Here is a 27,478-nt window from a genome sequence, read left to right as displayed (position 1 = left end):
CTAGCAATTGAACATAAGAGATTTGAATTATGAAATTTTTTCAAAGATGGGTTACTAGAACGTATCAAATTAAGTATAGTAGCATTGAAGACTAATAAAGTGAAAAATTTGGTTGGTGTGTAGAAGAATTTGTATAAAACTTTGTTTTACTAGGCATACAGCTCGATTTTTTTGTTAATCTGTCTATGTAGAATTTTAATTGTATGCCCATCCAAACTAGGTTAAAGCACTGGAGTACTTGAAATATGGTTTATTTTGTTACTTATGGTTACTTCAACACTTGAGAAAGCTTAACAGTGTGTGTGAACTGTTACAAAATTTGTTACTAAACAATATATTTAAAATTTTAAAATTCAGATGAATACTAAATTACAAACACTGTAATTAATAGTAGTTAACTGTAAGTTAACAGTAAGTAAAGACCTTATCTGTGTAGCTGTTTCAGCTGAAATGACAGGCCATTTGTCAGATTGTTGTGTATTTTTTATTATTATTATTTTTTTTTGTAGAGACGGAGTCTCACTGTACTGCCCTCGGGTAGAGTGCCATGGCATCACACGGCTGATAGCAACCTCTACTCTTGGGCTTATGCGATTCTCTTGGCTCAGCCTCCCCAGCATCTGGGACTACAGGCACCCGCCACAATGCCCGGCTATTTTTTTGTTGCAGTTTGGCTGGGGCTGGGTTTGAACCTGCCACCCTTGGCATATGGGGCCAGCGCCCTACTCACTGAGCCACAGGCGCCGCCTTCCTTGATTATTTTTTGAGTTTATCATGCATTTGTATGTAATTTTCTTCAATAATAGTAAGAGATTCTAACCCCAATTTGCTTTGAAGATTAAATCACTATAGAAATTTGAATGTGGGCATGTAAATAAATGGAAAAATTTTCCACTAAACTATTACTTTAATAGCTTTGGAAAGAGATTACCCACAATTCTAAGGATTGAATCTAGCAGTGCTTTAATGTCTTACGATAGTTCTTAATAAGCATATTATTATAAACTATATGGGATATATTAAAATACACTCTTCCAACTTTATTTACTTATTTATTTTTTTGCACTTTTTGGCCAGGGCTGGGTTTGAACCCCCCACCTCCAGCATATGGGGCCGGCGCCTACTCCGTTGAGCCACAGGCACCACCCTTTTCCAACTTTAATATTAAAATTTGGCTGAATGGAATTCAAAGACAAATAGACCTGAATTTTTTTTTTTTTTTTTTGGCCGGGGCTGGGTTTGAACCCGCCACCTCCGGCATATGGGACTGGCGCCCTACTCCTTGAGCCACAGGCGCTGCCCAATAGACCTGAATCTTAGCCTTACCTCTTTTTTTTTTTTTTTTGTAGAGACAGAGTTTCACTTTATTGCCCTCGGTAGAGTGCCGTGGCGTCACACAGCTCACAGCAACCTCCAACTCCCGGGCTTAGGCGATTCTCCTGCCTCAGCCTCCCGAGTAGCTGGGACTACAGGCGCCCGCCACAACGCCCGGCTATTAGCCTTACCTCTTTAACATGGGCAAGTTACTTAATCTCTAAGCTTTTAAGGAGATATAACAAACAACATGCACATGAGATATTTTCTTTTTTTTTTTTGGTTGCAGTTTTTTTGGCCGGGGCTGGGTTTGAACCCACCACTTCCGGCATATGGGGCTGGCGCCCTACTCGTTGAGCCACAGGCGCCGCCCCACATGAGATATTTATAAGTAATGAATGAAGATAATTTAAGGCATTCAGAATGCTTGTATTCACAAGGTGTTCTGGTATTATACAGAGCCATTTGCAGTTTGCGAATTCTAATTCTGGCTCTTTTGTCTTTAAAATAAAAAGAATGAAACTCCCATGTTTTCTAGGTTCCTTTTAAATGCTTATTTTATAAACTTTTTAAAACCTGGAGATGGGAACACAATGCTTTTTTTTTTTTTTGTAGTTTATGGCTGGGGCTGAGATTGAACTCGCCACCTCTGGCATATGGGGCTGGCGCCCTACTCCTTTGAGTCACAGGCACTGCCCTACTATTTTTTCTTTTTTTTACAATGCTATTTTCATTCTGAATGCTGTATAGTATTTGAAAATTCTTTTGATTTGTTCAATTTATCAAGATTTAGTGAGCGGCGCCTGTGGCTCAGTGGGTAGGGCGCTGGATGCATATACCGAGGGTGGCGGGTTCAAACCCAGCCCCCACCAAACCGTAACAAAAAAACAGCCGGGCATTGTGGCAGGTGCTTGTAGTCCCAGCTACTTGGGAGGCTGAGTCAAGAGAATTGCCTAAACCCTGGAGTTGGAGGTTGCTGTGAGCTGAGAGGCCACAGCACTCTACCGAGGGCAATAAAGTGAGACTCTGTCTCTACCAAAAAAAGAAAAAGATTTAGTGCATTTGGCTCAGCAGCTGTGGCTCAAGCAGCTAAGGCGCCAGCCACATACACCTGAGCTGGTGGGTTCGAATCCAGCCCTGGCCCGCCAAACAATGATGGCTACAACCAAAAAATAGCTGGGCGTTGTGGCAGGCACCTGTAGTCCCAGCTACTTGGGAGGCGGAGGCAGGAGAATCACTTGAGCCCGGGAATTGGAGGTTGCTGTGAGCTGTGATGCCATGGCACTCTACCCAGGGCCACAGCTTGAGGCTCTGTTTCAAAAAAAAAAAGATTTAGTGCAGTCTTAAAATGGGGTTCTGCTAACTGTCTTTTTACCAGGATGAACTAAATGGAGGGGTGATTAACTTAATGAATTCAGAATACCACTTCTGTTGCATGATGAAAACTTAAATAATGTCTGCCTGAGATACTGGTATGACTATTTTAAAATGACGTTCATTTTGGGCGGCGCCTGTGGCTCAGTGAGTAGGGCGCCTGCCCCATATGCCGAGGGTGGCGGGTTCAAATCCAGCCCCGGCCAAACTGCAACCAAAAAATAGCCGGGCGTTGTGGCGGGTGCCTGTAGTCCCAGCTACTTGGGAGGCTGAGGCAAGAGAATCGCCTTAATCCCAGGAGTTGGAGGTTGCTGTGAGCCGTGTGATGCCACGGCACTCTACCCAAGGGCGGTACAGTGAGACTCTGTCTCTACAAAAAAAAAAAAAAAAAAAATGACGTTCATTTTTTATTTTAGGTTTTTTTTTTTTTTTTTTTTTGAGGCAGAGTCTTACTTTGTCTGACTGTTCATTTTTTGTTTCGTCTTTATTTAAAAGTGGTTCGGTTTCAGCTGATTTTTAACTATAGAGGCTGTAACTGAGACTTTTATAATTAAAGGAGAAAGTAGGTTATAGTTACATAACTTGAGAACTTTAATTTATCTAGTAAATGTGTCTTCTGTTAACACTATTATTCTGGATTGCAAAGAACTGATTGAATATAAAAGCGTTTTATTTGGAGCTGCTTGGGTGTTGGAGGTAGGCATAGTGTCCATAAAAATTAATCCATATGTGTGAATCACAGACCACTAGATTTTCATTTTATTTTGCTATTGTTGAGGAATAGTAGGATAGCAGGATGAGCACTAAGGGATATCTGGCTGGTCCCATTAAGTTAGCCTGGTCTTTAAAAAGGAACAGAAACTACTGGTATAGTGATATTTTTGTGATTGAAACATCCCTTTAGTTATGTCAAGTCCTCAGAAAACATTCTGAAAAAGTCATGTATTATTACCTTCACATCATTAATATGGAATAGTTGGTCACAAAGAACTGAACTGTAATGTGTTAAATGTGCTGTTATGCAGTCTAAGAAGTGCTGTATAAAATGGGGAAACAATCTAAATTGCATGACCATATAAAGAATTCCCCTTTATTTTTTAAAAGAAGCCCTTCAAACACAGTGTATAAATATTATATATACACTTGTGTAAGTACACATAATATTCCCGAGAAAGGATCTGCAAAAGATGCACACCACGTTGTTAACCATTGTTAATACTGGTGTGAGGAAAGTTCAGAGGGATTTATTTTTACTTTTCATATATGTATGTTTTTTTGTTAATGTAGCAGAAATGTATTTGTAAATAAGTAATTTTAATATTTATAGACTGACAATGTGAGCATTTTCAGAATCTAAAAATTTTGAGGCTGTTATCTTTGGTCTTGGCACCTCTCAGTGGTCCAGGATGGTTAACTAAAAGGGCAGCTTGCCTGGGATAGAGTTAAAAGAAATTTTAAGTCTTTTTGTTTCCTCTTCATAATTGAGGTGGAAAAGAAGCAGGCTAAACAATGTTAAACTTGCTGGAGAGCGCATGAACGCGATCTTAGCAAGACCCTAAACCTGTAACTAGTGTAATTTTTTGTTTCCTTTTTAGCTCCGGACCAAAATTTAACAGTGCCATCCGAGGAAAGATTGGGTTGCCTCATAGCATCAAATTAAGGTTTTTAAACATACTTCTGAATTGTTAAAATTGTTTTTCAAGGAACTGATGTGGTGTACTTGTTTGGATAACTTCTGAAACTTTTTAACTTTGCAGCAGACGACGTTCTCGAAGCAAAAGTCCATTCAGAAAAGACAAGAGCCCTGTGAGGTAGCTGTTTGTCCCTATTTTTTTTTTTATCCTTTAAAGCTTGATATAAAGCTTTACTTTCATAAAGCTTTTGTAATTATAACTAATGATAGTGCTAAATTTAATGGTATTTAGTAATTTGGACGATATTAAATGTTTTGCTTCCTTTTACACAACTAATACTTTTAAATGAATGCTTATTTCTACTGAGTTTAATTTCACATAATTTAAAAAGGTACAAAATGGGCTGGGCATGGTAGTTCCCACCTGTCATCTAGCACTCTGGGGGGTTAAGGTGGTTGGATTCCTTGAGCTCATGAGTTCCAGACCACCCTGAGCCAAGACCAGCACCTCTCTCTACTAAAAGTAGAAAAATTAGGTGGACGTTGTGGTGGACGGACGCCTATAGTCCCAGCTACCGGGAGGCTGAGGGAAGGGAATTGCTCAATCTCAAGAGTTTGAAGTTGCTGTGAGCTGTGATGCTGTGGCATTCTACCCAGGATGACAGAGTGAGACTGTCTCTAAAAAAAGCGAAAAATGTGCCATTTTAATGTGTAGGTACAACATGTGGTTGTTTAAAAATTTAATTTTTTTGATATTTTAAATTGACATATGATGTACCATTTATGGAGGACCTTGATATTTTGATACTTATATACAGTGTTTATTGATGAAATCTGAGTAGTTGTACATCGCTATGTGAAATAATTTATCATTTGTGTGAAAAACATAGTAGCTATAGGGCGGCGCCTGTGGCTCAGTCAGTAAGGCGCCGGCCCCATATACTGAGGGTGGCGGGTTCAAACCCGGCCCCTGCCAAACTGCAACCAAAAAATAGCCGGGCGTTGTGGCGGGCACCTGTAGTCCCAGCTACTCGGGAGGCTGAGGCAAGAGAATCACCTAAGCCCAGGAGTTGGAGGTTGCTGTGAGCTGTGTGAGGCCACGGCACTCTACTGAGGGCCATAAAGTGAGACTCTGTCTCTACCAAAAAAAAAAAAAACATAGTAGCTATAGAAAAAGTGAAATAGATTTGACCATTTACCTTTGGAATCAATAAATAAATGAGTTACTTGAAATAACCTAATGTGGAAAGTAGTTGTAATAATTCTAAGTTCTGCCATTTGACTCTTAATTCCTTTTTTTTTTTTTTTTTTTGAGACAGAGCCTCAAGCTGTCACCCTGGGTAGAGTGCCATGACATCAGAGCTCATAGCAACCTCCAACTCCTGGGCTCAAGCGATTCTCCTGCCTCCGCCTCCCAAGTAGCTGGTACTACAGGCACCTGCCACAATGCCTGGCTACTTTTTGGTTGCAGCCATCGTTGTTTGGCGGGCCCGGGCTGGATTCGAACCCACCAGCTCAGGTGTATATGGCTGGTGCCTCAGCTGCTTGAGCCACAGGCGCCGAGCCTTGATACTTAATTCCTAAGAAAACATTTTATCTCAAAATCTTACTGAATAGAATTGTTTTAATACTACTATTAGGTTTTAATGTTTATTTTCCTATGAAATAAACATAAAACCCAGGCCAGGCTTGGTGGCCTGTAATCTTAGCGCTTTGGGAGGTGAAAGTGGCTAGATGGCTTAAGTTGAGGAGTTGGAGCCAGCCTGAGCAATGTGAGACCCTGCCTCTACTAAACAGAAAAATTAACCAGGCATTGTGGTGGGTACCTGTAGTCCCAACTATATGGGAGGCTGAGGCAAGAGGATCACTTGAGTCCAGGAGTTTGAGGTTGCTGTGAGCTAGGATGCCATGGCAGTCTACCCACAGTGACTGCCCAAGGAACTGTCTCAAAAAGAAAAAAAGTAGGTTGGGCATGGTGGATCACACCTGTAATCCTAGCACTCTGGGAGACCGGGGCAAGTGGATTGCTAGAGCTCATGAGTTTGAGGCCAGCCGAGCAAAAGCGAAACCGACCCCATCTTTCTATTTATTTATTTTTTTTTGGTAGAGACAGAGTCTCACTGTACCGCCCTCGGGTAGATTGCTGTGGCGTCACACGGCTCACAGCAACCTCTAACTCTTAGGCTTACCTGATTCTCTTGCCTCAGCCTCCCGAGCAGCTAGGACTACAGGCACCGACCCCATCTTTCTAAAAATAGAAAAACTGAGGCAAGAGTATTGCTTAAGCTCAAGAGTTGGAGGTTGCTTTGAGCTATGATGCTACTGCACTCTACGCAGGGTGACAGCTTGAGACTGTCTCAAAAAGAAAAAACAATAATATAAAACCCTAAAACTAGGGCCAGGCGAGGTGGCTCACACCTGTAATCCCAGCACTTGGGAGGCTGAGGCAGGCGGATTACCTGAGCTCACATATTCGAGAACAGCCTGAGCCAAGAGAGAGACTCCTCTAAAAGGTAGCGGAGTGTTGTGGCAGGTGCCTGTAGTCCTAGCTTCTTGGGAGGCTGAGGTTAGAGACTCGCTTAAGTCCGAGAGTTAAGAGGTGGTTGTGAGTTATGATGCCATGGCAATGTGCCAAGGGCGATAAAGTGAGACTGTTACAAAATAAATAGATAAAACCCAAAAATCAAAAAAATAAAAACCAACTATAAGATCCATGTTCGAGGAATATTTTCTTACAGTAGTATTGTTCTTAGGGCACATTTTCTGGCTTTCCTCAAAAGAGCATCTTATAATTTTATATTTTGTTATTTGATGTATTCTAATTGTAGAATTTAGGATTTTATGAAAACATTAATGGTTTTTAAAGCTCCATTTGTAAAAAGTACAGTGCACAGAATGATTCTGCTATTCCCACTTCCCCCAAAGAGCTTTTTGAGAATGTTCATAAAATGAACAAGAGGGTATTTAGGTTTTTATCTTTAAGGATTGACTTAAAAGCTTATGATGAAGTTAATGAAAATGACATTTTACCTACTGTGCTCTTCTATTTTACTCCCTTGCATGAGTACTGAGTACTTCAGTTACCTCTCTAAGTATAGAAGTAGTGTACCCCATCTTTTAGGCTTTTTAAAAAGAGTAAATTGAATCTCAGTTCTGATATTTGGCTAGAAAATAACCTATTGGTTATGGTTACTATCCCTGTATTCTTTAACCATCAGGAAACATTAACTTACATATTAAATTTGCTGAGCCATAGTAAGAATCGGAATCCACATAAGCAACAGTCTCATGGTAATATGTCTATATCAGGTTGTAAAATAAAGAAGAATTTTCAGAGTCATTTGGAGCTTTATTTGAAAATTTATCATTTGGCTCTGTGCCTGTGGGTCAAGTGGCTAAGGCGCCAGTCACATACCCCTGAGCTGGCGGGTTTGAATCCAGTCCGGGCCCGCCAAACAAGAATGATGGCTGCAACCAAAAAGTAGCTGGGCGTTGTGGCGGGTGCCTGTAGTCCCAGCTACTTGGGAGCCAGAGGCAGGAGAATCGCGTGAGCCCAGGAGTTGGAGGTTGCTATGAGCTCTGATGCCATGGCACTCTATCCAGCGTGACAGCTTGAGGCTCTGTCTCTAAGAAAAGAAAAAGAAGAAAGAAAATTTATCACTTAGGAGTATTAAAATTAATTTTACTTTATGGTTTTGTTGTGGGTAGGCATCTATTAAACTGTTTTTGGACCAGTCTGGCATTTGTAATACGTTAAGGGATATTTGGTATGACTGTTAAATTGTTAGGCCTCTCTGTGGCACTTTACGTGTATATATTCATCTAGTGTACCTTGCAAGACAGTTGTACCTTTGTCTTGATTCCATGTAAGATGTTGGAAGAAACATTTAGTAACGTTGAGTCACAATGAGTTGCTTTATGGATACCTTGTATATAACTGACTCTTAATGAAAATGGTTTTAAGATTGAAATGAACAAATTTTTTTTGCCTGTTAATCCTTTTTACTGAAAATAAAGGCTTAAAAATTATTTCTAAAGAATAAAGAAAAAAATTTGGGCAGTGCCTGTGGCTCAAAGGAGTAGGGCACCCGCCCCATTTGCTGGAGGTGGTGGGTTCAAGCCCAGCCTTGGCTAAAAACTGCAAAAAAAATAAATTAATTAATTAAAAATAAATTAAAAAATTCTTTATTTATTCCTGTTAGGGAACCTATTGATAATCTAACTCCTGAGGAAAGAGATGCAAGAACAGTTTTCTGTATGCAGCTGGCAGCAAGAATTCGACCAAGGGATTTGGAAGAGTTTTTCTCTACAGTTGGAAAGGTATTCTTTGCCTAGTTGGGGAGGGCAAAAAGGTGAAAATTTTCAATGTCTTAGGGGTTGATAGTATGATAGACAAAGATGAGAAGACATCTAAACATCATACGGTTGATTTAGCACAATTTGTCATAATGCTTTTTCATTCTGCATCCAGAATTTAACAGTGTAGAAGTTTATTGTTACCACATTTGTAAAAAGGTAAATGGTCCTACCAATTTGCTTTTTTTAACTGAAAAAAAATTTTAAATGTCTTTATCTTTGATGCACCTTCTTGAAATAAGTACATACATACAGCTTACAATGGATGGTTGTAAAAATAGAACTATGTTAAGTATGCCTTTTCTTTTTTAGGTTCGGGATGTGAGGATGATTTCAGATCGAAATTCAAGACGTTCCAAAGGAATTGCCTATGTGGAGTTTGTTGATGTTAGTTCAGTGCCTCTAGCAATAGGATTGACTGGCCAACGAGTTTTAGGAGTGCCAATCATAGTACAGGCGTCACAGGTAAGTTTTTCTTGGTTAAGACTATTGATTGGGGGCTGGGTACAGTCTTGCCTGTAATCCCAGTACTCTGGGGAGGCCAAGGCAGTTGGATCACCTGAGCTCATGGGTTGGAGACCAGACTGAGCTAGAGTGAAACCCCATCTCTAAAACTAGTCAGGCGTTGCCTGTAGTCCCAGCTACTTGGGAGGCTGAGGCAGAGGCAAGAGAATCACTTGAACCCAGGAGTCTGAGGCATTCTTCTACCAGGGGTGACAAAGTGAGACTCTGTCTCAAAAAAAAAAAAAAAAAAAAAAAAAAAAAAGACCATGGATTGGACTGGAAGCTTCCTGTTGCTTGGTATAAGGCTGTAGTGTTCTTTTTTTTTTCTTTTGAGACAGAGTCTCACTGTGTCGCCCTGGGTAGAGTGCCATGGCCTCACAGCTCACAGCAACCTCCAATTCTTGGGCTTCAGTGATTCTCTTGCCTCAGCCTCCCAAGTAGCTGGGAGTACAGGCATCTGACACAACACCCGGCTATGTTTTGGTTGCAGTTGTCATTGTTAGGCAGTCCCAGGCTGGATTCAAACCTGCCAGCACTGGTGTATGTGGCTAACGCTCTAGCCACTGAACTACAGGTGCCTAGCCGGGAACTTGTTCTTTTTTTAACCTTTCTTTGATTCCTTTGGCACATGGTGTCTTCGTTACCATCCTGTTATTTACATTAAAATAAGTGATATCCTGGGGAATATTTAGGAGATTAAAAAAAATAGCGATAGGGCGGCGCCTGTGGCTCAGTGAGCAGGGCGCTGGCCCCATATACCGAGGGTGGCGGGTTCAAACCCAGCCCTGGCCAAACTGCAACAACAACAAAAAAATAGCCGGGCGTTGTGGCGGGCGCCTGTAGTCCCAGCTACTCGGGAGGCTGAGGCAGGAGAATTGCCTAAGCCCAGGAGTTGGAGGTTGCTGTGAGCTGTGTGACGCCACGGCACTCTACCGAGGGCAATAAAGTGAAACTCTGTCTCTACAAAAAAAAAATAAATAAATAGCGATAAATGGCTTGGCACCTGTGGCTCAAGTGGCTAAGGTGCCAGCCACATACACCTGAGCTGGCGGACAGCTGTAACCAAAAAATAGCCAGGTGCTGTGGTGGGCACCTGTAAGTCCCAGCTACTTGGGAGACGGAGGCAGGAGTATCACTTGAGCCCAGGACTTGGAGGTTGCTGTGAGCTGTGATGCCATGGCACTCTACCCAGGGCGACAGCTTGAGGCTCTGTTTCAAAAAAAAAAAAAAAAAAGAAAAGAAAAATAGCTATAAATAACCCATTTTATGGGAAAGACACAAACTTGGTCTAGAATGTTATGCTTTGCAGTAATTGTTAGTAAGGTATAGACACGTAAGAATAGAAACATGAAAGATCTCTTCTTTTCTTTCAGATGGAATAATTTTGACATTCTTAATATTTTCACTGTTACGTAGCTGGGCGTTGTGGCAGGCGCCTGTAGTCCCAGCTGCTCGGGAGGCTGAGGCAAGAGAATCGCGTAAGCCCAAGAGTTAGAGGTTGCTGTGAGCCAAGTGATGCCACGGCACTCTACCTGAGGGTGGTACGGTGAGACTCTGTCTCTACAAAAAGAAAAAAAAATGTTTTCACTGTTAACGATATGAACTTGTATATTGTTTTTTGAGGCAGTCTCACTATGTCGCCTGTGGTAGAGTGCCGTTGTGTTACAGCTCACAGCAACCTCAAACTCTTGGGCTTAAGCACAAATCTCTTGCCTCAGTCTCCCAAGAAGTGGGGACTACAGGTACCCGCCACAACGCCTGGGTATTTTTTGTTGCAGTTGTCATTTCTGTTTAGCTGGCCTGGGCTGGGTTCGAACCCACCAGCCTCGGTGTATGTGGCTGGAGCCATAGTTCGGTACTGAACCTAAATTTGAACAAAGTAATTTACGCTACCATCAAGTTACAGAGTAATTTGAACTACCATCAGTTCTAGAACATTTCTTGAAAATTAGATGTTACAATCTAATTTGGAGAATATCTGTTTAAGATAATCCAAATTATATTTATACTCACACACACATATATATATATATATGTAATTTATTTTCTTTGAGACAGCGTTTCAAGCTGTCACCCTGGGTAGAGTGCTGTGGTGTCACACCTCACAATAACGTCAAACTCGGGCTTAAGCAGTTCTCTTGCCTCAGCCTTGCAAGTAGGTGGGACTGTAGGCGCCTGCCACAGCGCCTGGCTATTTTTTGTTGCAGTTGCTGTTGTTTGGCAGCCCGGGGCTGAATTCGAACCTGCCAACTCCAGTGTATGTGGCTGGCACTCTAGCCGCTTGAGCTTCAAGCACCGAGCCAATCCAAATTATGTTTTATTTCCACTTTGCTGGTAACAACACAATTGTTAAAGTATCGTGTTCAAGAAAGTTAGTATTAATATTTTAGTTGTTGGCTCAGCGCCTATAGCTTAAACGGCTATGGCCCCAGCCACATATACCTGAGCTGGTGGGTTTGAATCCAGCCTGGGCCCACGAAACAACGTTGACAACTATAACTAAAAAATAGCCAGGCGTTGTGGCAGGTGCCTGTAGTCCCAGCTACTTGGGAGGCTGAGGCAAGAGGATTGCCTAAGTCCAAGAGCTTGAGGTTACTGTGAGCCACAGGAGCTGAGCCTTTTTTTTTTTTGGAGAGACAGAGTCTCACTGTACCGCCCTTGGGTAGAGTACAGTGACGTCACACAGCTCACAGCAACCTCTAACTTTTGGGCTTACGCGATTCTCTTGCCTCAGTCACCCGAAGCTGGGACTACAGGCGCCTGTCACAACGCCCGGCTATTTTTTTGTTGCAGTTTGGCGGGGGCTGGGCTTGAACCCGCCACCCTCGGCATATGGGGCCGGTGCCCTACTCACTGAGCTACAGGCGCCGCCTGGAGCTGAGCCTTTTTTTTGGAGAAGTCATACTGCCCTTGGCAGAGTGCCATGGTGTCATATCTCACTATAACTGCAAACTTGTGGGCTCAAGCCATTCTCTTGCCTCAGATTCCTAAGTAGCTGGGACTATAGGCAACTGCCATGAAACCCTGCTATTTTTAAGAGGGGGGTGGTTCTCTCTTGCTCTAGCTCAGGATGGTCTTGAACCAACTGGCTATCATTCATAACCAAGAGATTCTCAACAAAAAAAAGTTGTCAGTGGGCAGCGCCTGTTGCTCAGTGGGTTAGGTGCTGGCCCCATATATATCGAGGGTGGTGGGTTCAAACCCATCCCTGGTCAAAACTGCAACAAAAAAATAGCTGGGCCTTGTGGCGGGCGCCTGTAGTCCCAGCTGATTGGGAGGCTGGGGCAGGAGAATCTCCTAAGCCCAGAAGTTGGAGGTTGCTGTGAGCTGTGACTCTGCGGCACTGTGAAGGGTGATAAAAGTGACTCTGTCTCTTAAAAAAAAAAAAAAGTGAGGGCGGCACCTGTGGCTCAGTCAGTAGGGCGCCGGCCCCATATACCGAGGGTGACGGGTTCAAACCCGGCCCCAGCCGAACTGCAACCAAAAAATTGCTGGGCGTTGTGGCGGGCGCCTGTAGTCCCAGCTGCTCGGGAGGCTGAGGCAAGAGAATCGCTTGAGCCCAGGAGTTGGAGGTTGCTGTGAGCTGTGTGAGGCCACGGCACTCTACCGAGGGCCATAAAGTGAGACTCTGTCTCTACCAAAAAAAAAAAAAGTCAGTAACCAGGGCACAATGATAGTACCGTTCTTTGTCTTCCTCAACCACATTTTGAGGAAAGAGATGCAAGAGTATTCTGCATGCAGCTGGCAGCAAGAATTTTTAAAGAATTCGCCTCCTTGGCCTCCCAGAGTGCTGGGATTATAGGAGTGAGCCACTGTGTCCCACCCTAACCTAACTTTTGGAATCTTTAAAATAGGATAAGTGGGGGGGTGGCGCCTGTGGCTCAGTGAGTAGGGCGCCGGCCCCATGTACCGAGGGTGGTGGGTTCAAACCCAGCCCCGGCCAAACTGCAACATAAAATAGCTGGGTGTTGTCGCGGGCGCCTGTAGTCCCAGCTACGTGGGAGGCTGAGGCAAGAGAATTGCCTAAGCCCAGAAGCTGGAGGTTGCTATAAGCTGTGTGACGCTGGGCAATAAAATGAGTCTCTGTCTCTAAAAAAAAAAAAAAATAGGATAAGAGGTTCAGCTTTACATTTAATAGTAATTAATACATTCGTAATATGTTTACTGGAAAGGAAAATAATTTTCACTTAAATCATTTGTAGTTGAGAAAGACAAAGAACAGTTCTTTATTGATCAGCATACACTAAGGACTGAGAAGCAGCAAATTAAATGAGATTCCGCTTTATGTAACGTTAAACTTGTGTAGAACGGTACTAATCATTGTGCCCCAGTTCCTGACAACTTTTTTTTGTTGAGAATCTTAGTTATAGAGAAAATGACAGCTGAATGGAATGATTTGTTTGATACAGTTTATGTTCTGGCATGTTCCCCTGTGTCATCACAAACTGGCAACAGTTTATGAATGACAGCCAGTTGGTGTACCATAATTTCAGTGATACTTATCTCAAGAATGTTAGTTTTCTAGCCTGAACAGCATAGGTGAGAACCTTTCTCTACAATAAAGTAGGGGAAAGATGAGCATAGTGTTTGGTACACACCTGTAACTGTTTGGGAGGTGGAGGCAGGCTGATCCTTTGAGCATAGCCCAGGAGTTTGGGGGTATAGTGATCTATGATGATGCCATTGTATGCTAGCTTCGGCAGCAGAGGAGATCCTGTGTCAAGGAAAAAAAAGATTATGTTAGCTTTAATAAACAATGTATTCAACGTTCTTATTTTTCCTTTTTTTTTTTGTTTTTTTCAATATTAGAGACAGAGTCTTACTTTGTTGCCCTCGGTAGAGTATCATGGCGTAACAGCTCACAGCAACCTCCAGCTCCTGGGCTTAGGTGATTCTCTTCCCTCAGCCTCCTGAGTACCTGGGACTACAGGCACCTGCCACAACACCCAGCTATTTTCTTTTTGTTGCTGTTGTTGCAGTTTAGCCGGAGCCAGGTTCAAACCTACCGCCCTTGGTACACGGGGCTGGCATCCTATTCACTGAGGCATAAGTGCCACACTTTTTTTTTTTTTTGTGATTTTTGGCCGGAGCTAGGTTTGAACCCGCCACCTCCGGCATATGGGACCGGCGCCTTACTCCTTGAGCCACAGGCGCCGCCCTTTTTTTTTTACAGTCTCACTTGGTCACCCTTGGTAGAGTGCCGTGGCCTCTTATTTCATAGCAGCCTCACAAACTCTTGAGTTCCAGTGATTCTCTTGTCTCAGCTTCCCAAGTAGCTGTGAATACAGGCCCCCACCACAACTAGGGTCTTGCTTTGGCTCAGGCTGATCTGAAGCCTTTGTGAGCTCAGGCAGTCCACCCACCTCAGCTTCCCAAGTGTTAGAATTATAGGCATGAGCCCCCGTGCCCAGCCTATTATTCTTTTTTTTTTTTGTAGAGACAGAGTCTCACTGTACCGCCCTCGGGTAGAATGCCGTGGCGTTACTCAGCTCACAGCAACCTCTAACTCTTGGGCTTACGCGATTCTCTTGCCTCAGCCTCCCTAGCAGCTGGGACTACAGGCGCCTGCCACAACGCCCGGCCATTTTTTGTTGCAGTTTGGCCGGGGCTGGGTTTGAACCCGCCACCCTCGGCATATGGGGCCAGCGCCCTACTCACTGAGCCACAGGTGCCGCCCATCCCAGCCTATTATTCTTATTGTTCCATATTTCTAGTATCAGAATGCTTCCTTAGATTGAATCATAGGCTGGTAATGGGGGCTCACGCATGCAATCTCAGCAGTTTTGGGGGCCAGGAGTTCTAGATCAGCCTGAGTACATAGCAAGACCCCATCATACACAAATCTTTATTTTTCCTCCCCTCCCCTTCCTTTTCCCTCTATCTTGAGACAAAGTCTCATTCTGTTCCCCCACGCTGGAGTGCTGTGGTTTCAGCCAAGCTCACAGCATTCTCAAACTCCTGACCTCAGGCAATTCTCCTGCCGTGACATTCCCAAGAATGCTGAGATTATAGGTATGAACCTTCATGTCTGACCACACACACAAAAAAAAGGTTTTACGAAATTAGCCAGCCTGGGCAATATAGCAAAACCCTGTCATCAAAAAACTTAAACAGCATTCCTGAATTGATTTTTTTTTTTTATGGTGAAACATATATATATATATATATATATATATATATATAGCATGTGTTTTATGTGTTCAGTTCTGTTAAATTGCTTTCACAGCATTGTATGTAAATCATGACCACTGTTCATCTCTAAAATGTTTTTGTTGTGCTGTGGAAAGCCGTAACTCTTTTTTCTGTGGTGCTTGGTAATCTCTAATCTACCTTCTGTCTCTGTATATTTGCGATTTTTCAATGCCTTATGTTAATAGATTCATACAATGCTTATCCTTTCAATGGTTGAGTTATTCACTTAATGTAGTATTTTCATTTTTCTAATGTTTGATGTAGTTTTCATTGAGGTACGGGCGCTTAGCCTTTGACATAGTTTTCATTAAGCAAACTTAAGATGTGAATGGGTGTTACTTAGTTTGTTTAAACTGAATATTGTATTAGCACTGTGTGATGTGCATTTTTTTTTTTTTTATCTTGCAGGCAGAAAAAAACAGAGCTGCAGCAATGGCAAACAATTTGCAAAAGGGTAGTGCTGGACCCATGCGGCTTTATGTAGGCTCTTTACACTTTAACATAACTGAGGATATGCTTCGGGGGATCTTTGAGCCATTTGGAAGGGTAAGTCCAAGTGCTGTGTTCTCTGACTGAATATAAGTATGTAATTTCTATATATTCATTTTCTTTCAAAAGATAAATATTGAGGGGAGTGTTTGGTTCTGTGAGATTTTGTGACAGCTTAGATTTAAATAGGTCGACTGATAGAAGATATTGGAAGATAGCAACAGTGAAACAGCATAATGGATATTAGAATTGTTTTAAAAATAGGCTCAGCTCCTGTATCTCAGCAGCTAGGGCGCCAGCCATATACACCGGGCTTGGTGGGTTCAAACTCAGCCCGGGCCTGCCAAACAACAATGACAACTACAAGAACATCAACAAAAATAGCCAGGCATTGTGGTAGGCACCTGTAGTCCCAGCTACTTGGGAGGCTGAGGCAAGAGAATCGTTTAAGTCCAAGAGTATAAAGTCTAAAAAATAAAGTTGGCAAAAATGTGTGCTGTACATTTACAGCAAGAATTTCATTTAGTTTGGGGGGAGTATTTGTTCTTATATTTTAGGGTTATTTAGAGATTTAATTTCTTTGAGCAAATAAAATGTTTCCTGAGTTTTACAGTGGATAAGTCATTTTGGAACAAATATTAATGTTAGACTTTTCTCTGATTTTAAAGATCAGACATGAAATTAATCTTGGTTTCTGCTATGTCTTACCCATTGCTAGTCTACAAATTACCTGTGGATGGTTATGTACATATATATGTATTTTTTTTTTTGGAGTCAGTGTCTCATTGCCCTCAGCAGAGTGCCCTGTTGTCATAATTTATGGCAACCTCCTTTAACTCTTGGGCTTAAAGCGATTATCTTTCCTCAGCCTCCTGAGTAGCTGGGACAGGTGCCTGCTACAATGCCCAGGTATTTTTTAGTGATGGGGTTTATATCTACTCCTGCTCAGCCTTGTCTTGTACTCCTGACCTCATGCAGTCCACCTGTCTCGGCCTTCCAGAGTGCTGGGATTATAGGTGAGAGCTACCAGGCCTGGCTTTTTGTTTTTTTGGTTTTTTGTTTTTTTTTTTTTGAGACAGAGCCTCAAGGTGTTGCCCTGGGTAGGGTGCTGTGGCATTACAGATCACAACAACCTTGAACTTCTGGGCTCAAGCAATTCTCCTGCCTCCACCTCCCAAGTAGCTGGGACTACAGATGCCCGCCACGATGCCCGGCTATTTTTTGTTGCAGCCATTATTATTGTTTGGCTGGGCCCAGTCTGGATTTGAACCTGTCAGCTCAGGTGTACGTGGCTAATGCCTTAGCCACTTGACCACAGGTGACAAGCCAGGCCTGGCTATTTTGTATAATTTTGTCACCATCCAACTGAACCTCTTTATTTTTTTTAAAAGTTTTATTTATATAAATTTGGGTACAATTGCAATTTTGTCAGCATCAAGGCTGTTAGTATATTTGTTGCCTCAGTAACATACATTGTACCCTTTTAGTAATTTATCATTTGGGGGGCAGGGAGAGAGATAGAGTCTCACTATGTTGCCTTGGGTAGAATGCCCTGGGGTCACATCACATCTCACAGCAACCTCAAGCTCTTGGGGTTGAGCGATTCTCTTTCCTCAGTCAGCCTCCCAAGTAGCTGGGACTGCATGCCCCCACCACAATGCCCTCTACTTTTGGTTGTAGTTGTCGTTGTTTGGCAGGACTGGGCTGGATTCGAACCCGCCAGCTCTGGTGTATATGGCTGGCGCCCTGGCCACTGAGCTACAGGCACTGAGCCAGCCATTTAGTAATTTATCATTATCCCCCACCAATTAAACTGCTTAAATATCAATAAGGGACAAGTTCAGATGTTTAGATTGTGGATGTTTTATTCATTGGACATACCCAATCGGTGCACATGTAATCATAATTGTTCAGGTTGCACAGTCATCACAAAATGAGTGAGCTCCTGAAACTGCCAAAATGAAAATATACAGTATATGAGTGTTCCCTTTTAAATTTTTCGAGCTTTCGTTGTGTGAACAGTTTAATTGGAACTTGATAACACTGTTGAACCTTCTTAGTTGGCCATATTCCTACTTTGACCACCTCTTTAAGGTGACCTAAATGTTAATAGGTGGAGCATGCATCACATTGTCGGTATCAATACAGTAGGCCTAGTTCCTTATGGAGACCACCTCCATACGTTGACCACGTTGTTAGAGTCTCTTCATTGGGCACCGTAACAGAGATTCACTATAAAAGCCATAGAAATTACCCATTAAAACTTAATATTTTGGGGGCATTGCCTATGGCTCAGTGAGTAGGGCCCCAGCCCCATATACTGAGGGTGGCAGGTTTGAACCTGGCTCTGGCCAAAACTGCAACAAAAAAATAGCTGGGCATTGTGGCAGGCGCCTGTAGTCCCAGCTACTCAGGAGGCTGAGGCAAGAGAATCACGATTCTAAGCCTAAGAGCTGGAGGTTGCTGTGAGCTGTGACACCACAGCACTCTCCCAAGGGTGACAAAGTATGACTGTCTCTAAGAAAAAACGAAAAACCTTAACATTTCGTGGTGTTTAGTATATTCAGAGTCTGTTCCAGCATTATTTATAGGTTACTGTGTCTGATACAGTTAAGAATTCATGTTTGGTGCTTTAGTACAGTATGGAGGATACGTGCTGAGCTGCCAGACAGTCACGGTTCAAAATCAGTTTTTTCTTTCTTTTTTTTTTTTTTTTTTTTTTTGTAGAGACAGGGTCTCACTTTATGGCCCTCGGTAGAGTGCCGTGGCCTCACACAACTCACAGCAACCTCCAACTCCGGGGCTTAAGCGATTCTCTTGCCTCAGCCTCCCAGGTAGCTGGGACTACAGGCGCCCGCCACAACGCCCGGCTAAAAAATCAGTTTTTTCTTGTTCGCTAGGAAATGCAAATCTTTTTGTTTTGGAAATTTTGAGACTTTTCAGAAGATTTTTTTGAAACAAAGGGTTGCAATAAATTTTTAATTTTCCCATAGGAGGTGGAGATTTTTTCTGGATTTTTGGAACCATAGCTGAATATATAAAATACTCCTGCTTCTCCTTTTTTACGTAATGATTATGCTTTTCAATTTTAGATCGAAAGTATCCAGCTTATGATGGACAGTGAAACAGGTCGATCTAAAGGATACGGATTTATTACAGTAAGTAATTACCATGATTATTAACAGGACTTTTTTTTTAATCTAAAGAGCATAATAAAGTTACCTTAGTTACTGATTCTGAGGAAGAGGACATTTTTAACATTTTTTTAATTTAGGTTAATATTTTCCAGTGGTTCAAATTAGCTTACTTTCTTGGTAAGCAGTAAGTGTTCACCAAATCTGAAAATTTATTGAACCATATTGTCCTGTACTGTATGTAATGTTAATATATGGTCATTTTGATTAGCCGGCTCATATAATTAGAGGTTTTTCTGTTCATGTATAACTTAACTTATAACTTTTTTTTACTAAATGAAGGTCTTTTGAGTTTTGTTTTAATGTAAAATCCTTTTTATATGTATATACCTCGCAAATTAGACAAGTGTAAAAGTGTTTTCTGCCCACTGTGGTGACTCCCATCTGTAATAACAAAACTGGGAACCTGAAGCAGGAGAATTGCTTGAGGCCCTGTGTTTAAGACTAGCTTGGGCAACATAATAAGACCCTGTCTCTACAAAGAATAATTAGCCAGGCATAGTGAATATACCTATTATAATCCCACCTACTCAGGAGTTTGAGGCAAGAACATCACTTGAACAGAGGGTCAAGGCTACAGTGAACTATAATCATGCCACTGTCCTCAAGCCTGGGAAATAGATGGACATGTCTCTACCAAAAAATAAAGTAACATAAAATAGTATTTGGCTAAACAGGGTAGCCCAGTCCAAGTAGGGTTAGGAGCTGCCAATAGTTGGGAGTGGATGTGCTTGTACTTTTTTTTTTTTTCTTTGAGGGAGAGTCTCTTGTCTCCTTGAGAAGAGATGATGGTGTCATTATAGCTCACAGTAATCTCAAACTCCTGGGATCAAGCAATCATTCTCCCTCTATTTTTCTATTTTTAGTAGAGATAGGGTTTCTTTTCTTTTTTTTTTTGTGGTTTTTGGCTGGGGCTGGGTTTGAAACTGCCACCTCCAGCATATGGGACCGGCACCCTACTCCTTGAGCCACAGGTGCCATCCAGGTTTCTTTTTTTTTTTTTTTTGAGACAGAGTCTCAAGCTGTTGCCCTAGATAGAGTGCCATGGCGTCACAGCTCAGAGCAACCTCCAACATTGGGATTAAGTGATTCTCTTGCCTCAGCCTCACAAGCAGATGGGACTACAGGTGCTTGCCACAACGCCTGGCTATTTTTTTGGTGCATTTGTCATTATTGTTTAGCAGTCCTGTGCCAGGCTCAAACCTTTTAGCTTCAGTGTATGTGGCCAGTGCCCTACTTACTGAGTTTCCGGCACTGAGCCATAGAGACAGGGTTTTCCTCTTACTCAGGCTGCTCTGCATCTCTTGAGCTCATGCAGCCCATCTGCCTTGGCCACTAGAGTGGTAGGATTGTAGGCCAGAGCTACCACACCTGGCCTGCCTGTACATAACATTTTTTCAATCGTGTGTGTGTGTGTGTATATATATATATATATTTTTTTTTTGAGATAGCCTCAAGCTGTCACCCTGAGTAGAGTGCTGTGGCATCACAGCTCACAGCAACCTCCCACTCTTGGGCTCAAGCGATTCTCCTGCCTCCGCCACCCGAGTAGCTGGGACTACAGGCGCCCGCCACAACGCCCGGCTATTTTTTTGTTGCAATTTGGCCGGGGCTGGGTTTGAACCCGCCACCCTCGGCATATGGGGCCGGCGCCCTACTCACTGAGCCACAGGCGCCGCCCTGATAGAAATATTCTTTTTTTTTTTTTCTTTTAGAGACAGAGTCTCACTTTATTGCCCTTGGTAGAGTGCTGTGCCATCATAGCTCACAGGAACCTCCAAGTCCTGGGCTTAGGCCATTCTCTTGCCTCAGCCTCCTGAGTAGTTGGGACTACAGGCGCCTACCACAACCCCCAGCTATTTTTTTGTCGCAGTTTGGCTGGGGCTGGGTTTGAACCCCCTACTCTTGGTATGCACAGGCGGCGCCCCACTCACTGAGCCACAGGCACTGCCTGAATGTGTCTTTTTCATCAGAAAATAAAAGTAGTATGGATTAGAATTTTATTTTTGCATCCTGGAATTTTTTGTGTTTGACAGGGAGAGTCTCTTTTTCCCTCTCTGAAACTCATGCTGTAGTACAGTGACAGAATCATTGCCCATTGTAGCTTCAGACTCCTAGGCTGAAGTGATCTAAATAGGTTGGTTGACTAGCTGGCACTACAGGCACAAGCCACCTGGTACCCAGCTAATTTTATTTTTTGTGCAGATAGCTATGGGGTTCCAGTAGTTCTCTAACCTCTCCTGACTTCACATCATCTTCTGTCTCAGCCTTTCGTGTAGCTGGGATTGTAGACACAAACCACCTTGCTTACTTTTCTTTTTTTTTTTTTTTTTGTAGAGACAGAGTTTCACTATACTGCCCTCTGGTAGAGTGCCGTGGCGTCGCACGGCTCACAGCAACCTCTAACTCTTGGGCTTACGCGATTCTCTTGCCTCAGCCTCCCAAGCAGCTGGGACTACAGGCGCCCGCCACAACGCCCGGCTATTTTTTGTTGCAGTTTGGCCGGGGCTGGGCTTGAACCCGCCACCCTCGGCATATGGGGCTGGCGCCCTACTCACTGAGCCACAGGCGCCGCCCAACCTTGCTTACTTTTCTTGATACTGTTACAGCACCAAAACTAATTTGCATGAGCTAATGTACTCATGTTAATTCTGTTGGTTATTTATAGCTTGAAGTTTCTATTTTTCACCTAATACTAGATTTAACATGTAAACATTTTTTGTTTGTATATACAAATAAATACATTCATTGTATTCCCCTCTCTCACATCTTACAGTTTTCAGACTCTGAATGTGCCAAAAAGGCTTTGGAACAACTTAATGGATTTGAATTAGCAGGAAGGCCAATGAAAGTTGGTCATGTTACTGAACGTACTGATGCTTCTAGTGCTAGTTCATTTTTGGACAGCGATGAATTAGAAAGGACTGGAATTGACTTGGGAACAACTGGTCGTCTTCAGTTAATGGCAAGACTTGCAGAGGGTAAGTGTTTACTAGTGTTGTGAATGATTTATTTTTTTGTGTATGTTGAAAAAGGCTACCATGCTAACTAAGAAATTCAAGATTTTATGTTATTTTGAAGTTGGCATTCTTAGGCAGTATATGTAGTTTCACAGATGAAGTGCCTTCCTTGCATTAAGTTTTAATGTAGTCTATTTCTGTAGAATAAATTTAGTTTTAGCTATTATGATATTACAGTTGTGTTCTTTGTAATTTATTTTAGTGATAAGGTCATGGTTAGTATACGGACCCAGAAAATTTGGGTTCTCTACTCTTAAACATAGTACAGCTTATTTAAGACATAATTCTTTTACAGGTACAGGTTTGCAGATTCCACCAGCAGCACAGCAGGCTCTACAAATGAGTGGCTCTTTGGCATTTGGTGCTGTGGCAGGTAGGAATTGAATCTTTTCTAATTTGAAATCATTGTATTTTCATCTAATTCGAAAATTTTACCAAATTTTTGCATTTAAAAGGACTTACTGAGAATTCAATTCATCAAGTACTTACACATTTCTAGAGTTCATATAAGGAAGTAGATAAAGGATAATATGCAGTACTCAGAATAAGGTGTCACAATTTTTTTGAACCTTGCACCTTCATTTGTAGTTGAAATTGCAGTAAGTTTATATATTTTTAAATATATCACTTTCATTGAATATTACTTTATATAAAAAAAAATTTTTTAATATAAAGTGTTTTCTTTGTGATGTACACCAAGTGGCCCTTAAATAATACTTTATTAAAAATATTTTATTACCAAAGTCTAAAGAAAGCTGCTTCCTTAAGTATAATGTACAATTTTGAAATTTTGAGGTAGGGAATGGAGTTCTTGGAGGGGGCTATAAGGGGGGCAGAATTGATGGTATAAGATTATAATAATTAATTTATTTCACTTCATAAAATAATGGTTTCTCCTCTTAGGGCCTAAGTTAATTACCCAAAACTTGCTTTTATAGACTTTGATGTTGACCGAGTTATATGAGTTGGGAGAGAATTTAATACTGAAATGTCTAAAAATAGTGTGCTGTATTTTTCACTTTGGAGGACAGAAGATACTTAATTCTAGAAAGTGTGGTAGCTTTTATTTCAAATTGGTCCTTTTATCTTAAGTTCAGATAGATAATAACTATGCGAACATCTGTATAAGACCATGGTACTACATTGAATATATAATCCGGTCCATGTACTTTCTTCATTTTCTCCTTTTAGATTGAAAGCTGGTGTAATTAAAGCAGAGCATCATTTTTATTACTGTATTCCTTTTTAAGAGAAGTTTGGGCAGCACCTGTGGCTCAGTGAGTAGGGTGCTGGCCCCTTATACTGAGGGTGGCAGGTTTGAACCTGGCCCCAGCCAAACTGCAATAAAAAAAATAGCTGGGCGTTGTGGTGGGTGCCTATAGTCCCAACTACTCAGGAGGCTGAAGCAAGAGAAGGGCCTAAGCCCAAGAGCTGGAGGTTGCTGTGAGCTGTGACGCCATGGTACTCTACTGGTGGCGACAAAGTGAGATACTGTCTCTAAATAAAAAGAGAAAGTTTTTCATTGTATGGCTATTTTGTAACTGTCCAAAAGTGTATCACTTTTAACAACCTGCCTTTGGTTTTCTCTCCTTTCTGTCAGATTGATATCTGAAATGTAGTGTTTAGAATTCTTGACAAATGTCTTAGTGTATCCTTATGAGAAGAAAAGTCATAATCATGGAGGCATTTCTGCATTTAATAGTCATTTGATATCTTGTAATACAAGATATTCTGTATTCCCTTCAATTTCTGTCTCTTTTTCACATGTGCCATGTCTTGCTTCTTGCCTGAGCTAGAGGACAGTAGTGCCTTAATGCAACCTCCTGTTCCTGGGCTCTAGCAGTCTTACTGCTGCGGCCCCCGAAATAGCTGGGACTAACTAAACCTGACTAAGGTTTATTTTTTTTGGATAAAGGGCCTCACTAATTTGCCCATATTGGTCTTGAACTCAACGATCTCAAGTAATACTCTTACCTCCCAAAGTCTTAGGATTATCAATCAGTATGAGCTCCTGTGTCTGGCCATTAGTTTTTCAGTTCTTTATAGTGAATAAACAATCATAAAATTTTTCTTTTAAACAAAGATACAGAGCTCATGATTTCCAGAAATATATTCTTACAGATTGAAAGTTATCTGACAGTGTCTACCTGTATTTTTTCCCATTGCTCAGATTGGTCTTTGCTAATTTAGAAAACGTTTTTTATCCATTATTCTAGGGTATTCTTCTAGAGGCTGGTGAACATGATTCTTACCCTGCTTTCAGGGAATTAGTACAGTGACATGGGAGTTATTTCTAAAGTAGCAATATTGTAAGTTCCATGCTATGTCAAATATGTTACTTCTGATAAAATTATATCTTTAGGTAATTGAAGATTTTCACTGTTAAACATTGTTAAAATGATCAGCCAGTATTTCCTTGTGATGTATGAGTGGCTGGCTGGGTTCTCATTGCATAGTTTATATTCAAGTTGTCTGATTGTGTTTAACTACAATTGTAAAGATTGTGGATTGCTGGTAGTAGTCCTTATTCTGTTTAGTACTTTTTCATATATTCTCTTTAGTATTGTTGATTGAGCTGGTTTTCAGGACTGATTCTGTTTTATTTATTTTTTTCAGACAGTGTTTCATTGTGTCACCCTGGGTAGAGTGCTGTGGCATCATAGCTCACAGCAACCTTAAACTAGCTGGGACTATAGGCGCCCGCCACAATGTCCTGCTATGTGTTTGTTGCAGTTGTCATTGTTGTTCAGCTGACCTGGGCTGGGTTCGAACCTGCCAGCCTTGGGTGTGTGTGGCTGGAGCCATAACCATTGTGCTACAGGCACCAAGCTTGATTCTGTTTTCTTATACTTCCCATTAATTGCTATTGCATTAATAACCAACACTATGTGTTTACATAAATACTTATATAATGAAGTTTTGCTCCAGGTTGTCATTAAAATCTTAACATGAAAGGTTGGATGCGGTGGCTCACACCTGTGATTCTAGCACTCTGGGAGGCTGAGGTGGGTAGATTGCTTGAGGTCACAGGTTCGAGACCAGCCTGAGTGAGATGAAGAATTCTCTTTTTTTTTTTTTTTTTGTAGAGACAGAGTCTCACTGTACCGCCCTCGGGTAGAGTGCTGTGGCGTCACACAGCTCACAGCAACCTCTAACTCTTGGGCTTACGCGATTCTCTTGCCTCAGCCTCCAGAGCAGCTGGGACTACAGGCGCCCGCCACAACGCCCGGCTATTTTTTTTTTTGTTGCAGTTTGGCCGGGGCTGGGTTTGAACCCTCCACCCTCGGCATATGGGGCCGGCGCCCTACTCACTGAGCCACAGGCGCCGCCCGAAGAATTCTCTTTTAAAAAAGTATTCAGGTAGGGCGGCGCCTGTGGCTCAGTCGGTAAGGCGCCAGCCCCATATACCGAGGGTGGCGGGTTCAAACCCGGCCCTGGTCAAACTGCAACCAAAAAATAGCCGGGCGTTGTGGCGGGCGCCTGTAGTCCCAGCTACTTGGGAGGCTGAGGCAAGAGAATCGCTTAAGCCCCGGAGTTGGAGGTTGCTGTGAGCTGTGTGAGGCCACGGCACTCTACCGAGGGCCATAAAGTGAGACTCTGTCTCTACAAAAAAAAAAAAAGTATCCGGGCATTGTCGTGGGCGCTTGTAAATCACAGCTACTTGGGAGGCTGAGGCAAGAGAATGGCTTGAGTCCAAGAGTTCGTGAGGTGTGACGCCATAGTGCTGTACCAAGAGCAACCAAGTGAGACTATCTCAAAAGTAATATAAAATAAAATCTTAATTGTTTACTGTTTTTAAAGACTCTGTCCCTTAAGGCCTTTAAAGCTGTTAATATGAAAGTAAGGGTGGGTCATTAGGATGGCTACATTTTATTATTCCTCCAGTTTAATGGCGCTATTTTTTTTTTAGAGACAGATTTTCACTTTATTGCCCTCGGTAGAGTGCTGTGGCGTCATAGCTTATAGCAACCTCCTGGACTTAGGCAGATTCTCTTCCCTTAGCCTCCCGAGTAGCTGGGACAGCAGGCGGCCGCCACAACGCCCGGCTATTTTTTGTTGCAGTTTGGCCGGGGTTGAACCCTGCCACCCTTGGTATATGGGGCTGGCACCCTATCCACTGAGCCACAGCGCTGCTGTTTAATGGACCCTTTTTAAAGCAGGTTAGAATTTGCTGGGCATGGTGGCTTACACCTGTAATCCCAGCACTTGGGAGGCCGAGATAGGTAGATTGCCGGAGCTCACAGGTTCAAGACCAGCCTGAGCAAGAGTGAGACCCCATCTCTTAAAAATAGCCAGGCGTTGTGGTGGTCGCCTGTAGTTCCAGCTACTTGGGAAGCTGAGACAAGAGAATCGCTTGAGCCCAAGATTTTGAGATTGCTGTGAGCTATGACCCCATGGCACTCTACCAAGGGCAGCAAAGTGAGACAGCCTTCCAAAAAAAGAAAAATGTTTATAGAGTTTTATATTCACATAAAACCCATGCTTTCCTCCAGTGACCTGAAAACTCATTTCTGGAATTTGGATTGAGCTTGGTATACATTTAATAGAGCATGGATTTCTGATATCTATACATTTTTTCCCCATTTTAGGAAAAAAAAATGACATTGTTATAATTTAAAGTTTATTGACAGTGTTCCTATGGTCATACCTTCAAGTTACTTCAGTATACACCAGTTACATTTCTTCAGCTCCCTGAGATGCCATTTTTGAACACCTAAGACCCAGGTAGTATAACCAGTATAACTTGGGTTACAGATCCAGATCCATTTGTCTTTGCCCGTGTGTTATAATCATTTTCTATCCTCACTAAGAAAAACCTTGTGGTTTGAAAGTGTCTTTAACATTTTAATGAGTTAGGTTACTGCATCTAAATGATTTGTATGTTCTGTATTTCTATGGCTTTTTAATTTCAAGATAGCTTTTACAGCATTGTGACATTTCTTTAGTGAGTCATGGCTGCTGTTTTCACCCCAATAGCTTTCATTTTGTACATCTTTCACTATAGACATGCTAGTGATTTATAGGAGAAAATAAACTGTTATAAACGCATGTTGTGTTATTTTAAATAATGACTAGATATCTATATTTTTCTTCAGTGTTACAGATTATAAGACAACCTCATAGATTTTGTTCCTGCCCTGCTTAAATATCAGACTAGTTTAGGATAACCGTAAACTTAATCAAATTGCCGCTTTGGGGCTGAACTTAACTAATTCAATCTTAAATGCCCATAAAAATAAAGTATGCACGTTGTACGTTATTGGATTGGTGTCCTTCCCAATGCTGGTATTGCTCCCGAGTTGGGAAGTATTTGAACATGCTTACAGACTTTTGTTGTGTAAAGTTTACAGTCTTATTATGACCTTAAAGTATTAAATAATTACTGCCACTGGTAAAATAAA

The 27,478-nt window shown here is 42.0% G+C and overlaps 1 protein-coding gene across 7 annotated transcripts in view; it reads left to right on the top strand.

Moving 5' to 3' along the window:
• The window catches only part of RBM39 (RNA binding motif protein 39), a 49,869-nt gene that overhangs the window by 8,184 nt on the left and 14,207 nt on the right, over nucleotides 1–27,478 (top strand). For all 7 annotated transcript variants that reach the window (XM_053574968.1, XM_053574969.1, XM_053574975.1 and 4 more), the window contains 8 exons: nucleotides 4,284–4,349; nucleotides 4,446–4,499; nucleotides 8,524–8,641; nucleotides 8,990–9,142; nucleotides 15,782–15,919; nucleotides 18,955–19,020; nucleotides 21,833–22,037; nucleotides 22,372–22,449. In XM_053574968.1, the coding sequence (XP_053430943.1) occupies nucleotides 4,284–4,349; nucleotides 4,446–4,499; nucleotides 8,524–8,641; nucleotides 8,990–9,142; nucleotides 15,782–15,919; nucleotides 18,955–19,020; nucleotides 21,833–22,037; nucleotides 22,372–22,449 (878 nt within the window). The remainder of the gene's footprint in view (nucleotides 1–4,283; nucleotides 4,350–4,445; nucleotides 4,500–8,523; nucleotides 8,642–8,989; nucleotides 9,143–15,781; nucleotides 15,920–18,954; nucleotides 19,021–21,832; nucleotides 22,038–22,371; nucleotides 22,450–27,478) is intronic.

This window comes from Nycticebus coucang, chromosome 21, assembly GCF_027406575.1.
Source record: "Nycticebus coucang isolate mNycCou1 chromosome 21, mNycCou1.pri, whole genome shotgun sequence".
NCBI lineage: Eukaryota > Metazoa > Chordata > Mammalia > Primates > Lorisidae > Nycticebus > Nycticebus coucang.
This window is presented reverse-complemented; position numbering and strand designations above follow the sequence as displayed.